A 15,420-nucleotide genomic window follows, 5' to 3' on the forward strand; every position below is an offset into this window, starting at 1 on the left:
ATATATATAATCAGGGGGACAAATTAATATTGAATTCCTTAACCAATCTGCCCAATCCAGGAGCCAGCAGGATTATGTTTAGGAACCAGCTCCATTGACAACAACGTTAAAAAACATCAAAAGGTAGGTGCCAGCTGTAATATTTTGTAGCATTGCCGATCTGGCTCCTAGGATTTGGCCAGCCCCGATTTACTGGTATAATCAGATCTGTGACTAGTTTCACATGGTCTGGCAGGACTGTGTTAAACAACTTGGTAGCAGTTTCTCTCGACAATTGATTATTCCATGAATTAGCCCATTATTGCCCTTTATCCTGTGAAGAGCCTTTTTTGGTGTTGCACAAGAACCAGGAGGTATTGAGGCCCAGAAGTTCCTTTTGTATCTAAAGTAGTTACAGCCTTTCAGCCCAACCAAGACATGGTTCTCCTGTCCCTCTGCCCAGCCCGATTTTCATTAGAAGGACATTTCTCTTTATTGTCTGGATGGTGATTAGGGCTGTTAAAGTGTTTCTCTCAGCTACTGCTTCCTTCAGATAGACTCACTCTCTCTGTATCATTCTGGATGGCCCGCCGAAAAGGTGAACTAGCTACTTGTTCCATCATTTTATGGTGGCTATGACAGACAATTATCAAGGCTTATGGTCTCATCAAGTTTCACCCTTTCCTGTCCAAGGCACACTCTACTAGATCTGTAAGTGTCTCTTGGGAACTTCTGCATCAGGCTTCTGTTTCCCAGATTTGCAAGCTGCCACCTGTTTTTCTATTCATGCGTTTTCATGTTCTACCGGGTAGATGTTCAGGCCTCATCGGATGCCAACTTCAGGTGTAAGGTCCTTCTCACAGCTGTCCCCAGTTCTGTTGTTTTCAGTAGGCCTGTTAGCATTCTGGTTGCAGTGTTGTCCACCCCTCATTTGGATCTTTTTTAGACATCCTAACAGTTAATTACTTTCTGGGTTCCTCAATAGATGAGAAAGAAAATAGGATTTTTGTACTTGCCGAAAAATAATTTTCTGGGAGTGCATTGAGGGACACATGTTTCACCCCACTGTGTTTATGATCATGCTCTCGGTACTGCTTGCTACAAACCTGAGGCATTCTGGGAGTAGGAGGGGTTATGGTGAACTGCCCTATAGTTTTTTTGTTTCAGTGTTCTGTCCTCCTGTGAATAGTAGTATAACCTGTGGACCTGTGTCTTTATTTAACCTCAATTACTATGTAACCCAACTGTAATGACTTCCTGTGTCCCTAAAGAAAAGGATTTTATGGTGAGTATAAAAATCCTATTCATTTTTTTTATGGTTTTATCTCTGTTTTATTTAAGGTGGGGTTTTGCACTATGGAACCGCTAAAAAGATAGTTACTGTAACAAAGATTGCTCCTTGGGCTTAAAGAAATGTAGTACTAAGCCATCTGATAAGGGATGAGTCACTGCTGTGAAGAATTATTGGAGTTCAATAAATGGTGGATTTTTTCTTTAGCGCAGCTGACGGCTAAACTCTCAACCTTTTCCCTTTGTCTTCTATGGGGTCTTCTTTTCATCTCTACAAAGCACAGATCTGTTTTTAGCATACTGGCATGTGTGGGCCAGCTCCTAGGGTAGCAGGGTTAGAGGAGGCAGCAGCAAGCCTTAAACAATTACTTTTGAAATGCTTTTTTTTTTTCTTTTCTTCGTCTGTACACCTCTGGGCTTCTGTGGCTAAATTCAGCAAAATAACTGTTTGGGAGAAGTGACTGCAGAGAGGGGTCAGCAGTCTCTTAGTTGTTCAGGAAACATGAAACCATTTCTCCTTTCTTGTGCTTGGTGGCCTGCACAGTTGAAAGGCTGCCCTGTATATAAAACACACCCAATGCTACTTCCAATATAAGCACATATGTAGCATTAGTTGTTACTTCAATAATCACATGACACAAAGGACGGACTTTGAATACATGGGCAACATCATTTAAGTATGCCTATGGCAACATGATGCCCAAGTATGGCCTTACAGAATTCTACTCTTGGTACACAATTTCTTTTCTTATCCTCTATCAAATTTCCTTTTACCCTTTTTACTATTTATTATTTCCATTTATTCTTTTTTCTGCCTTCTCATTCTTTCCTCTTTCTTTTTTGGGCATCTTTTAAGCTTCTGCTCTTGCTCTGTATGTATTCCTTTACATTTTCATTCTCTTCATTTTACTCTTCTGGCATTTAGGGAAGCACTTCTTTACAGGTAGTGTTAACTTGACAGCTCACAAGGCCATCTGTGGGCTCCTATGGCTTTTTTTGAGGGTAATCACCCCATTAATATGCCCCAGGATTGTGATTGCCTTACTATCTTGGCTCAGGGTGACTCTGATCTCCTGTCAATGCCACTGCACATTTTCTCTAGACTGCTCTTTATCCTCCAAATTTCTGTTGTAATAGATTTCCTTTAAAGCCACACTCCAGGCAAAATGAAATATTACACACTGCATTGGGTGTGTAAATCATGATTAAAAAACTGTTATGCGCAGACGGCAGCTACAAAGTACAAAAAAATCTTACCTTGCACCATGGAGGAAAGACGTGAGTTGAGCAGTACAGCGATCCAGTCGCGTCACCTGCCCCCTCCTCACCATCGTCCATTTACAAAATGTCTTGTATTTTTTCTAAGAATACAAGACTTTCTGTGATTGAAGGAAGAGAGGTGTGGTCGGAGATTTAACATAATCTGTTCTTCTCCAATCAGAGAATATCTTGTATTCTTTAAAAAAAATACAAGATATTTTGTGATTTATTTATTTTTTTCTGTGATAATGTTTTTCAGAAGATGCTTTAGGTTATTTCAGTGTAACATTAAATGCCCCAAATTTAACTAAAGTTGAACATGGTGCCAATAAGCTTGAAATTAGAATTATAATTGTGATTTAACTACAGATGCCCTGTGTGATCATCACACCACGCTCACTTGCACCTTTTTTGTTACAAGGGGGAAAAAAACAGGGGACATAGCACATTTTCTTCACAACATCTAGTAGAGGTTATGACCACTGCAGTAATTGAAAATGTTTGAAGCCTGTGTCTACATCTTATGATGCTTCTGAGGTCATTCATAAATCATTGAAATTATAAAGGGCCTTAAGTGCTGCCTCTGACACTCCAAGAAGGCAAAACACAATAGACACAATAGATAAAAGACAAAATGTACAATGTTCCAGTGTTCCAGCTGTATTAAATATTTATTGGTTCTGTAGGAGATCTGCAGCAGCTCGTATCCAAGAGCTGTTTAGAAGAAGGAAAGAGAGAAAGGAACTGGAAGAAATGGATATGCAAAATGTTCGACAACCTTCTTCAAAAATTGTGTTCAAGGGGCACCGGAATTCCCGGACTATGGTAAGGTAGATCTTTTCAACGGTTGTCTGTATACGTAACTAGAGGTTATATACAGTATTTGCTTATGAATGATCAGCAACTCCTGTGTTACATGTTGATAATCATTTATTGCCCAAGCAATCTTAGGTGTCTGTCTTATTTGTCTATTGTATAATGAGAAGTTTTTGGTGCTCTGAATAAAGTAGACTCGGCATCAGATATTTTTCCATGTTAAGTGCATGCATGCTAACTACAGGTATGTATTACCCCTCACAGATATCACAGAACTCCCCCTAACAATACCTTCATCTGGTTTTCTCTCCAGAAAAACAGTGTCATATTTGTTTACGCATAATCCAGGGCCAGGATCTACTTACTGGCTGAGATGCTGACTCAATGATGAAACAGTTGTGTAAATCCTGGTTCTTGTTTGCATTCTGCATTTGTGTTCACAAGAGTCTGATCAGCCCCTGCTGCAGACACTCACATTGTGACTTGCTACAAAGTGTTACACTGTTGCAGTCTTTTCACTGGGGAAGAGGAGACTGAGGAAATGCTCACGTGTGCCTGCTGCAGACTAACGATATCATCTCAGCCAAGGTTACTTGAGTCAATGTATTGCTCTGACATCTCAACTCACTTAAAGGAGAATTATAGGGAGAGTGAAATACACTGCAGCTGTCACAACTCGGCTCTATTGATCAAGAACTGAACAATCGCATACCACTGATCGCTTAGTTTCCAATTTTCTCCCTGCAGAGGGTGGTGACTGCCGGTCACCACTCCCTCCAGGGATTCCCCCCTCACCTCTCTGTTCCTCAAGCGCTGACTGCAGGGATTGACGGGGTGGGGGCAGGCACAGCTCTTGAGAGGCAGAGCCAGCTGTCAATCAGGCAGCAGGGAGGACCCTGATTATATTGTTGGCATCTTTCCCAGCCGCAGCACTGCTAATGTCCTCCTGTGACCCTGAAGAGAACTATTGGAAAAAAGATAGTCCTCTTTTAAGACAACTTCTTGGCTCCATACTCCTTTCTCCTCTTCTTGAAACCTAAAACAATTACCCTTGATTTGGGCTTTAGGGGATAGAGAGCAACAAGGCTGTTTCTAAAAAACTACCGCTATTATACCTCAACACCACAAAAACAACAAGCTTTTATGTAATGGTTTATTTAGAAATAATAATGTATATTATTAGAAATAATAAGAAATATACTGGTCAGGAAAGTTGGAGAAAACGAGGACACCTCATATGCACACGCGTCCTGGGTTTATCATCTAACATTTTCCGTTTTTATTTGGTTTCCAAACATCACTGACATTCCCTTGAGTTTGTTCCACAAATATAAGACTGGGGAGATAGGTTGCTTCCTATGTTTTACCAGCAGTCCCTGTTTAACTGTTTCAAATATTTTACAGATCAAAGAGTCGTGCTTCTGGGGTAAAAATTTTGTGATAAGTGGGTCCGACTGTGGTCACATCTTCATCTGGGATCGACACACAGCTGAGCACCTAATGCTCTTAGAAGCAGACAACCACGTGGTTAATTGTGTTCAGCCACATCCCTATGACCCAAGTAGGTTTGCTGAATTTTTTTTTCCTGGTTGTGGTTGTCAGATGAAATGTTTAGGCTTTGATCCCTCTTCACAACTGCATACTGTGATTTGTATTATGAGCCACAAACTGTATCTCATTTACTAAAGGGCACAATGGTTCCACTTAAACAGAAAAGGCAGCTTTCAGCTCTGAGGCGTAAAGACATGCCCATTGCACATTATTTTTGTTTTTTTATTACATTTTGTATTCATACATTAAAAGATAAAGCGGTTTTCTTTATATAGAAATTTTTCTGAGGTTTAATTGCCCTGTTTCTGCTATACTCAGACTTGTGCATGTTATGATATACCAATGTATTCAATACACTCCCATCACACATCTCTTGTTATGGAGGTTATCATTAGCTCTGACCTCAGCTTTACAGGTCACATCACGTAACTTATTCAAAGTTGACAGGGGTTGTCCAGGTAAAACCATCATTCCTGGCACATTTGACATTGCAGCTGATCGAGGCATGCTTTTTCCCATGATGCCATGATTCTTTTTTCCAAAAAAAGTTCAAGCAGGAACAGATTTCTGCCCTACTACCTCCTGCATGCAAGTCAAGTGTAGGAAATGGTCACATGTAACCTCCAGCCATAATGCAGCTGAATACATTTGACTTGCTATGTTTAAAATATCTTCCAGACAAATGATTTATTAGAATATGCATTTGCTATATTTTGGCTGGACAACTGTAACTCTGTTAGCTGACCTTCTTGAAGGTGTCCCCTGCCACTGTAGTTTGACATTAAAGTGACATTAAACCCTCAGATTTTTTAACATAAACCAATACTGTAATGTGTGTCTTACTGTAATCCATGGTTATTTCCCTTCTCTTTGCTGCTCTTCCTTTTAAATCTGTATCTCTTCTCATGCTTGGGGAGAACTTCCCTTTGCAGCTGAGTGCCTCTTCCTGTAGTGCTGGCTCAGGTTGTGAACCTGCACACAGACACCATGTATCCATTTCAGAGACAAGGCAGTCTGCTGCAAAACAGAAGTTCTGCCCAGCATGAGAAGACATAAGGATTTAAAAGGAAGAGCAGCAAAGAGAAGGGAAACTACCATGGATTACAGGTAAGGCGCACATTACACTATTGTTTTATGTTAAAAAATCTGAGGGTTTAATGTCACTTTAATGTTTCTGCCATACAACCTCACTACATATCTGTAGATATCGTCTGTATCTATCTCTATCCTTTTACCCTTAAGAGGGTAGTTGCCATGGTAGTGCACCTCTTTAAGGATTTATTGTGGCATTCTTCCATGAATATGATTTGAAATAGAATGTAATTATTAGAAATATGGAATTGGTCAATTGCCAGTTTATTTTCAAGCAGTTGTGAGAATAAATTAAGACATATTGTGCTGTTAAATAAATGAAAGTACCTTTTAGCATATACTGTGTAAACGTATAGAAGTTATATGCATCTCTGCAAGTTTATTTTTGATGCAACATTTAACTGAATTCTGGCTGTAGTTTTAGCATCGTCTGGAATAGACTACAATGTTAAGGTATGGTCACCTCTTGAAGAAGACAAATCCTTCAACTGGGCACTTGCTGAAGAGGTAAGAAAAGAGCTGTTTTAAATCTCTCTATCCTTAACCGAACTTTAAAGACTTCCACTGAAAACATTTTCTGAAAGTGCTTCAAAAAACTTGTAAATCAAAATGCGTAGACAAACTGTGTCCGCCATGCTCCATATTACTTTTCTCTGACTTAGCTCATAGTGTGCAAGCATTTTGACATGTTCCCATCACCCTTGTCTTTTCTGTGCATTGAAGCATGCTTTTCATTTGAAAGGGAGGAGCTGCTTAATTGGTAAATAGTATTCTATGATTTTGTACACTGGGAGTCTACTAGTTTGCAGATGTCTGTGGTTGTTGAAAGAAAAATGTAAATTTCAGCCAGTACACTTAATTATACAATTGAAATGATCTTATTCACAAATTTAGATTATCTTTAAAGTTCAACTCCATCTTTCTTATGTTTATTAATATGGGACAAGGCAGGGAAAATTCCTTTTGACTGCTGCGTGTTACCTATGCAGTTCCCTTATGGTTCTATGGGGAAGCGTTCCATAGGGAATATACTAAATTTTAATATTTACATTTAATTTTAAAGTGACTCTCAAAAACAACAAAGCTGCTAGCAGGTATAAAGTGCAAGCACCTAGAAGCATGCACAGCTCTGACACTTAAAATTACACTAAAGTCAGTCTAAATCTGACACTAAATCTTAAAAATGTATTCAAGTACCTCAACTATTAACAAAAATGTATCTTATTTGTATATCACTCGGCTGTAGATCCTCAAATCATCTCTGAATTTGTGCTGACACTGTCCTTCCTTCTGGAGGTTGACTACCTTTGTTCCCCATGGTCCCTGTGTGTGTTGCAAAGTAGCCACTGCTTCAAGATTGTTTGCACCCATGACTACAATCTCAGTACAAATTGGTAAACTAAATGTGGGATTGTAGTCCATCATGTGAGGGAGCTTGGAGCGGTGGCTACTTTACAACACACACGGAGGAGGGGGGGCACAGCAACTGACAGTGGTTCCTCCTCCCCGCTGGGTGTCGGCTGCAGCTTTCTGTGTCCCCTCCAACTGCTGCTGCGGGGATCGAAGGGGACACAGACCGCAACACCCAGCGGGTGGAGCAGAGCTGATGCAGCCGCGGAGGAGGCTAACAAAAGCCCAGGCACCAGGATGAAATTTCTAGTTGCCATGGTGACCTGGCACCTAGGATTTGGCGAGCCCTGAGTTAAGGTACTTGAATGCATTTCTAAGATTTAACTCCTCAGTTTAGTGTCACTTTAAGGAGACTGATGGAGCTTGCCCGCTTCCTCCTGCCCTTCCACACATTCCTATTGGACCAAGGAGGAAATAAGCTTATTGGAATGTGGTGGTGGGGGAGCTGGTAAGCTCCAACAATACCCAGAATGGCCCGGCTTTTGGGAGCTTGCACATTATTCCTGCTAAGTGACCAAACTACTTTAGGAATAATTCAAAAGGTGGCATGGGCAAAATGAACCAAGGTACACTTCTCCGGTACCCTTAGTAGAGGTGAGCATGAAATCTTTTTGTTAGCCAAGAACTGCCCTGTTTCCCAGAAAATAAGACCTAGTACTATTTTTGGGAATTGCTAAAATATAAGACCTACCCCAAAAATAAGACCTAGTTGTGACCCTTCCCAGGGTGGTGGCATAAGGGGGAACTTGAAGTGCCGCAGGAGAGAAAGAGCGGTGCCAACGAAACCAGCGCTAGAGGAAGCGAGGCGGCAGCGGAGGGAGCAGAGACGCATAAGCCGATGCCTGCTCTATAGCGCCGACTTCTGTCACAAGCGGAGTGATGCCAAATGCACTCTGCCTGTGAGGAATCGATAGTGAAAGTGTGCTTCGCTCATTCTGGCCAGCAATTGGTTAGCAAATTGCTCTTGGAAAGGTACGGCACCCCTGATTGCCCTGATTACCATATTTTTGTATATGAATACATGTAGACTTTTCTACATGAATAAGTGTGGATTGTTGTATATTAAAAAACAAAAACAAATAAGACTTACCCCGAAAATAAGACCTAGTGTGTTTTTTTGAGCTCAAAAAAATATAAGACAGTGTCTTATTTTCGGGGAAACACGGTAATTAGCCTTCGAGAATGTATTCGGGTATTTATTGCACATTGGCACTCTGTGAACTGGTTGTGTTGATTTTGTGCTACACTATGCCAAATTTGTTCTGGACTATATTTTTTCCATTGATTTTATGCAATCCTTGTTCACTGAAATAAATCACAAGGCTTGTTCACACCATGCCTGCTGAGCTGAGTTTTTCTGCACACCACTGCACATGGTAGGAATAAGTTTATATAAAAAACAATTGATTTCTATGTATCCTGTTCCCAGTATATACAGTATATGTGGGGTGGTGTGCAGAAAAATGCAGCTCAACAGACAGTGTAAACAAGCCCGTACTGTAAGGCCCTTACCCAAGTGTTATTTGCACAATAAGTGTTATTTGCACAATAATGCATGTCTTTCCACATCCAGCATATGCTTGTGCTCCTGGGTAGCTTTGCCTTTCATTTGTCACTGTCTACTGGAATATTGACGATCAAACATCCACCCCTGATTTCCTTTTTATCTTTCACCTTATCTTTCTCACTACGTATATTTGACGTTTTGTAACTGCTGTCATTCCAGATTATGTCAAGGAATGAATTAATGTTGGAAGAAACACGAAACACCATCACAGTGCCTGCCTCTTTTATGCTACGAATGTTGGCATCGCTAAATCATATCAGAGCAGGTAGGATGCCTAGAGTGTAAGCTCTGGAGTTGTTATCCTCATCCTTACATGAGGAGCCACTGACCTTCCACAAGCATGCTACCAATGAAGTTTATATTACCTTTAACTATAGCGTAGATGTGCTATTTTATATTAAGGCAGTTGTAGATAGTTTTAATAGCAATAGGTGTTTTTATATAATTAGGTGGAAATCTATAAATACCTCATCAAGCAATAACAGCATTGCTACATTGCAATTACGCAATTGTCAATTTACACAGCACCAGCAAGATCTGCTTCCGTGACAAAAACAAGTCCTGGCTGTAAAAATGAATTGCTACTAAATGTGGCCATTAAGCTGCAGGGAAGGATGAGAAGCAGGGCACACCACAAGTGCCCAGATTAGTTAGAAGTGATTTTGGGGCATGTGTAGTACACCTAAAGTAGACAACTGGTTACAAAAAAAAGCTGGAGGTCCCACACTTGCCTGCAGCTGATTTCATTACCAGCACCAGGGAAGTTACAAGATCCTTACCTCTGTAGTGTTGCTCAGATTATTCTCTTTTTTGCTGAAAGTACAGCTGCTGCCATACTTCTGTTCTCTGGGGCACAGGGGGCCTCACACAGGGGACCTCTCACTCAAAGAACATCAAGTATTTTATCACCGATAACTAGGTGCACTCTGATTGGGCAAGGGGCAGATTGTGATGTCGCCGCCTCTCACTTTGACTACTATAGTTGAACTTGATGGACATGTGTCTTTTTTCAGCCTGACTAACTATGCAATGATGTAACTATAGTACTATACAGGATCCCTATAGCATGACCAGGTATAAAATGTGCATCCTTATAGTGGGCTGAGCTGGACCAATGTAAGTATGAATAATATTTTCTACATGGAGTTCAGCTTTAAACAAATTGAACATTTTTACTAGGGATACCGTTTTTTCGGTATCGAGTACCGATATTTTGCTTTTCGGTACTCACCGATACCGAGTACCGATACTGGTGCTTCCGCTGGCATGGAGCCGGCTTCCCGGGCAATTGTGATTGCCCGGGAAGCCGGCCCCATGTGGTTTGGCTGGCTCAATTGTGATTTGGCTGGGAAACCAGCGTATCGGAGCATTTGGGCGAGTACCGGATCGATGCTAATTGGCCAGGAAGCTTGTGCCATGAAGCAACATGAAGTCGGCTTCCTGGCCAATCAGCATAAAGTCAGCCAATCGGTAATGACCCGGCTTCCTGATTGGCTATATGCACTTCCTGGACAATCAGGAGGCTGGTTGGCAAGTAATAATCCTCTTCCCTGATTGGTCGGGAAGCCGGCTCCATGCCGATTGGCTGGGAAGTTGGCTTCCCGACCAAGGAAGCAGCTTATTACTCGCCATCCAGTTTCCTGATTGCCCAGGAAGCAGGCTCCATGTTCCCCTATGGCACTGCTGGTTAGAGGAAATCTTCCTCTGACCAGAAGTTCTGGTATCAGGGGAAGGTATCGGAGCAAATACTCGGCATAGGCACCGATACTAGTATCACTATCAGTGCATCCCTACTTTTCCCTGCAGAATAGCACTGCCAGTGTGTGTGTGTGACCAGAGTTCAGCTTTGTTTCTTAATTTCCCTGTCACAGAGCAAGACTTTTATCAGAGCTTTATACGTCAGTTTATGTACTTTGCTTTAAACATAAGTTGTTCCCATATGAATGAAGAACCATAACCTTTCTGATAGGCTCATAAATTTACATCAAAAGAACTACTCAAAAAAAATACATGGCAATGATTGTGCAACACTGAAGACTTGAATGATTTCATGATGTTTCCTCCTCCTTTTTTCAGATCGATCTGAACAAAGTGCAGAAGGTCCCGAAAATTCAAATGAAGACGAGTGATGCAATCCAGTGTATATGAATGTGCTGTAACTTGTATATTGTACTGTATTTACATATGACAAAAGGCCTCAATAATATTTTGGTTTAGAATAATGTTTATTGTTGAGTATGGATTACGAAAAATGTAAAGCATTGTAAGTTATTTCACAGTTGTGAACAAATGCAATGGTGACTCCTGTTGTGTGCTACAGTTGGAAGGAAATCCTATTTACTAATTTATAAAGCAAAAAACCTTTGTAAGAATATAAGTTAATAGCTAATGGGTTGTATGATGTATGATTAAACGTTTGTGTTGTACAAGCACATGGTAGGTTGGAAAACAAATCTGAAAGTGTATTTTATATGCTAAGGGCAGTGTGTGGTTTATGTTTTCATAAGTACCAAATGTATGCAGCTTTCCTTCAAAAAAAGAGCCTTTAGAATAATGTCTGCCTGCCTGATGTCAAAACAGAGAACTGAAGTGCAGGTCATGTGATAGCAGGTGGGAATGTACTGTGGTCTCATTTCTATGTAAGCCATGTTTCTCCATCATCTTTGCATCTTCTTCCTTCATCAATGACTTGCACTATTGCATTTTATAAAGCATTAACAGTGCATGCACAACTTTGCAATACCAAATATATTTTGTCAGGGAAAATGAAATGTGACATTTCAATAAAACTCTGTTCTAAAATGTCATTTATCGTTTGCTGGGATGTAATGATGGTGTCTGGACGTTCTTGCGCCTGCTTCAAATGTATGTTGTCGTATAGAATAACAAAGGTAAACCGGTGCAGCCATCAGGCGCAGACAATAGAGCACGGAGAACCAATCAGCCAAGGTTTTACTTGAGGAACATTATGTCCATTGATAGCAATAGAAAAGAATAAGGAAACGTGAAACAGTGGCCATTTTTGGAATGTGTTTGGACTTTTAAACCTCTAGTAATTATGTTTGATATACAGTATATGATTGATCACCTTTCTTGGGCATTTAAAGTGTATCTAAAGACATTTTTTTGTGGTGAGGGGTTAGAACCACTGTCAGATTTTTATTGCTGTTTGTTTCCCCGTTGGGGAGAACAATCTTTCAGTGGGATATACCTAACTTTGTAAAGATTTCCTCTCACTTCCCGTTGTGTTGTCAGGTCAGGAAGTAAAGGAAAATCTCTCCAATGGGATATAGATGGCAAAAATCTGAGAAGAGTTTTGAAGTCCATTTCCACCTTTTGTTAGTGATTAACATTTATTGTGGTAATGCAGAGGTGCAGTGATGATGTATCTGTGTGCACATTTTCATGACTCACATTGCTGACTTTCCTAATTTTTTTATGAAGTTTTTATTAGGCCCGAATTCTTGAAATTCAACATTTTTCTCCACAGGAAACACCGTGGTCAGAATGTAATGCAGGCTGTATACTGTTATTTATTGTAACATGATCACTAAACACCAGCTCTGCCTTTACACACAATACACTATCCGGGGAGGAAAGCTGAATACTAATGAATGGGGGGGGGGTCGGGGGGAGAACTCGCTTGTAATGTACACACATTGCTTGCAGAGCACAGAGGCAGCCATTTCCATAAGGATGTGAAGAGGAAAGCTAAAAAATGCAAGTTTATGTGTTCCTATACAGCAGCTACCTATACCTGCTTAATGTATACACAGTGTATATTATTGCTGGCATATGGTTTTTGTTTGTTGGTTCTTGTTTTTTTATACTTCAGCAAAGGAGGGATTTGTATTTTAAACCTTCCCTACACCCAGGTGGACAATTCATTTTCTCAAGGGGCAACATAAAAAAACTGGGACTGTTGTGGAGGGCTGAACCAACAGGCTGAACTTAATTCTGTTCAATATTAATTTTATTGCTTTATAAAAAGCAGTAAATTATATGATTTTGATTAGCTGCTACTGGTAAGAATACATGTTACAATAAGGCCATAAAAATGTAGAGTAGGTCAAATAGAGCAGTAAAAAGGCCAATCATTATATCACTCTTTTATTTTATTTTAATATAACATAACATACTTTTTACCTTCTGAAAAACAAACAAAAATCTGATAGAGGTAACTAATGTAGGAGGCACTCCAAAGGAGGTAACTAATAATTAGCTGTCCCCGTCAGTGTCCTCTTACATCTAAAGAAGACAACTAATGAAAGGGGGCAGTCTGATGAGGTCAACTAATAATTACAGTAGTTTTCCATATCAGAGTGCCCTCTTACATTGATGTTCCCATCAGAGTGCTCCCCACTTTTGTAATTTATTTAGGCTGCCCGTACACCTATAGATTATCTGCAGCTTTTCTATGGTCAGATGGAAAAAGTGCAACAGATTCCTCCATCTACGCTAAACTGTGTGGCTGGAGGAATCTCCCACTGGGCCAAGCATCAGTATCTTGCTAGTCGGCACCGCTGGCTGTCATAATACCTAAACAATGCCTGCATCCAAATCGGAAATTGTTCAGGTATTTTGAGAGCCAGCAGGACCGACTAGCAAGATACGGCAAGATACTTTTTTCATCTGACCATAGAACATTTGCAGAAAATCTACAAGTGTATGGCCAGCTTAAAAAGGCACGCTGACGGAGACAACTAGTGTAAAGAGGGCACTCCGATGAGAAAAACTAATAGTTGTCCACTTCAGAGTGTCTCCTTAATTTGGCTGGCCCCATTTGAGTGCCCCTTGTTGTCATAGTTTAATGTAATGGGGCGCTATGATCGGCACAACCAATGTAAGGGGGCACACTGATGAGGACAACTAATTATTAGTGCCTCCTTACATTGTTTGTCCCCTTTAGACTGCCCTTTTATATTTTTGTCCCCACATTTATTTTCCTACTTGTTTGGCTAGAGGCGGGAGCCAGGAAGATAGTCTTCCATTCTCCTGTAATGCTGGTTGTGGGGAACACATTTGACATCACTTGTTGCTATGACTGCAGAGGAAGTGGACACCTGATGCCATCGGTTGCCAGGACATCAGCGGTGAAAAGGAGGGGGCCTGTGTCAGATGTGACCTGGAGGCTGTAAAATGTGTGTCTGCCCTACACTATCTAAAAGAGAAAAAAAGGTTTTGGCTTGAAATAAGGATGAGCAAGAAAATACATTTTGAAATGTCAACATTTTCCATAGGTATCTTCTGACAAAGGAAGTTATTCAACCAGAGAAATACTGACAATTCAGTGTAACCTGTAGTTGAGTGCTCCGAACTATGCCAAATTATAATGTTTCCTAAAAATTCCCTTTACCATACCTTACATCCAGCAGATACCCATAGTAAATGACATGAAACTTTGTACTGGCTGTAAAAAGAATGTTGGGTATCCCTTGTATCGGTTACCTGTTATGTCTATGGTGTCCTACACGGCGCTGAAATATGTGATGTACTAGGCCTGTAGCTTCTTCCTACAGCTGTCTTTATTAAAGTAGATCTAAACCAAATTCCTAAAATGCCATGTAAGCTTTAGGCTAGGTTCTCTCCTGGGCGATTTGTGACCGCGCGGCAGTCGCCACGCCATTACTTTCCAATGGCACCTCAGTCGCGCTGGGCGGATCGCACGTTTCCCACTGCGATTTCGCCCATGCAGTTAAACACGATCGCAGCTAAGAAAAAAAAAGCTGTGCGTCGTTTGTTGCAAAAAAAAGGTACTTGTATCTACTGAACATAGTTATAAAAAGATTTAAAGGCTTTTTCACACCATGTGCTGTGGCCTGTGTTTTTTTTCACACTGGACCAATGCAGATCACTGCAAGGGCAGATAGAAAACAATGGAGGGAATTGATGAAAACTGGAGCAGACAGACTATGGAGCAGTTGCCCCTAGTACTCAATCAGCTTCTCTCCTCAGTTTGTTCAGTAAAGCTTTGAAAATGAAAGACAGAAGCTGATTGGTTGCCATGAATGACAGCTCCAGGTTCTGTCTGCTCCAGTTTTCATCAATTCCCCCATTGTGTTTTTTTCGGTGCCTCAGTACACATCACAATGCTGTGGAGATGTGCATTGCAGTGAGCAGCATGTATGCATTTTAACACAACGTAAGGCACATGGACGCCTCTAAACAACTCTGACTGAAGGAAAGAAAGAAAAAGGCAATTATTTGGACCCTTCCAAGAAATCGGACTGAACAATGTTCGACAATAAACAACATTAAAGAGGAACTCCAGGAATTAACAGTTACCCTTCAAGTGGGACTAACTCAACACTGCAAGGGTTAACTCTTGTTTTAGTCTTGGGCAGGGGGTGGGCAACTGCGGTCCTCCAGCTGTGATTTAACTACGAATACCATTGTGCCTCTGGGAGCCACGCCTGTAACTGTCAGTCTTGCAAGGCCTCATTGGACTTGTAGTT

General features: G+C 40.8%; 1 protein-coding gene across 2 annotated transcripts in view; it reads left to right on the forward strand.

Annotated features, from left to right (window-relative positions):
* Nucleotides 1-11,502, forward strand: part of DCAF6 (DDB1 and CUL4 associated factor 6) — a 71,827-nt gene extending 60,325 nt beyond the window's left edge. For both annotated transcript variants that reach the window (XM_018567012.1, XM_018567013.1), the window contains 5 exons: nucleotides 3,216-3,354; nucleotides 4,750-4,906; nucleotides 6,407-6,495; nucleotides 9,125-9,230; nucleotides 11,042-11,502. In XM_018567012.1, coding sequence (XP_018422514.1) covers nucleotides 3,216-3,354; nucleotides 4,750-4,906; nucleotides 6,407-6,495; nucleotides 9,125-9,230; nucleotides 11,042-11,094 — 544 coding nt within the window. In that variant the 3' untranslated portion in view covers nucleotides 11,095-11,502. The remainder of the gene's footprint in view (nucleotides 1-3,215; nucleotides 3,355-4,749; nucleotides 4,907-6,406; nucleotides 6,496-9,124; nucleotides 9,231-11,041) is intronic.
* The last annotated feature ends 3,918 nt before the right edge of the window (nucleotides 11,503-15,420 follow it).

Source organism: Nanorana parkeri, unplaced genomic scaffold (assembly GCF_000935625.1).
Source record: "Nanorana parkeri isolate BGI_ZX_2015 unplaced genomic scaffold, ASM93562v1 scaffold996, whole genome shotgun sequence".
NCBI lineage: Eukaryota > Metazoa > Chordata > Amphibia > Anura > Dicroglossidae > Nanorana > Nanorana parkeri.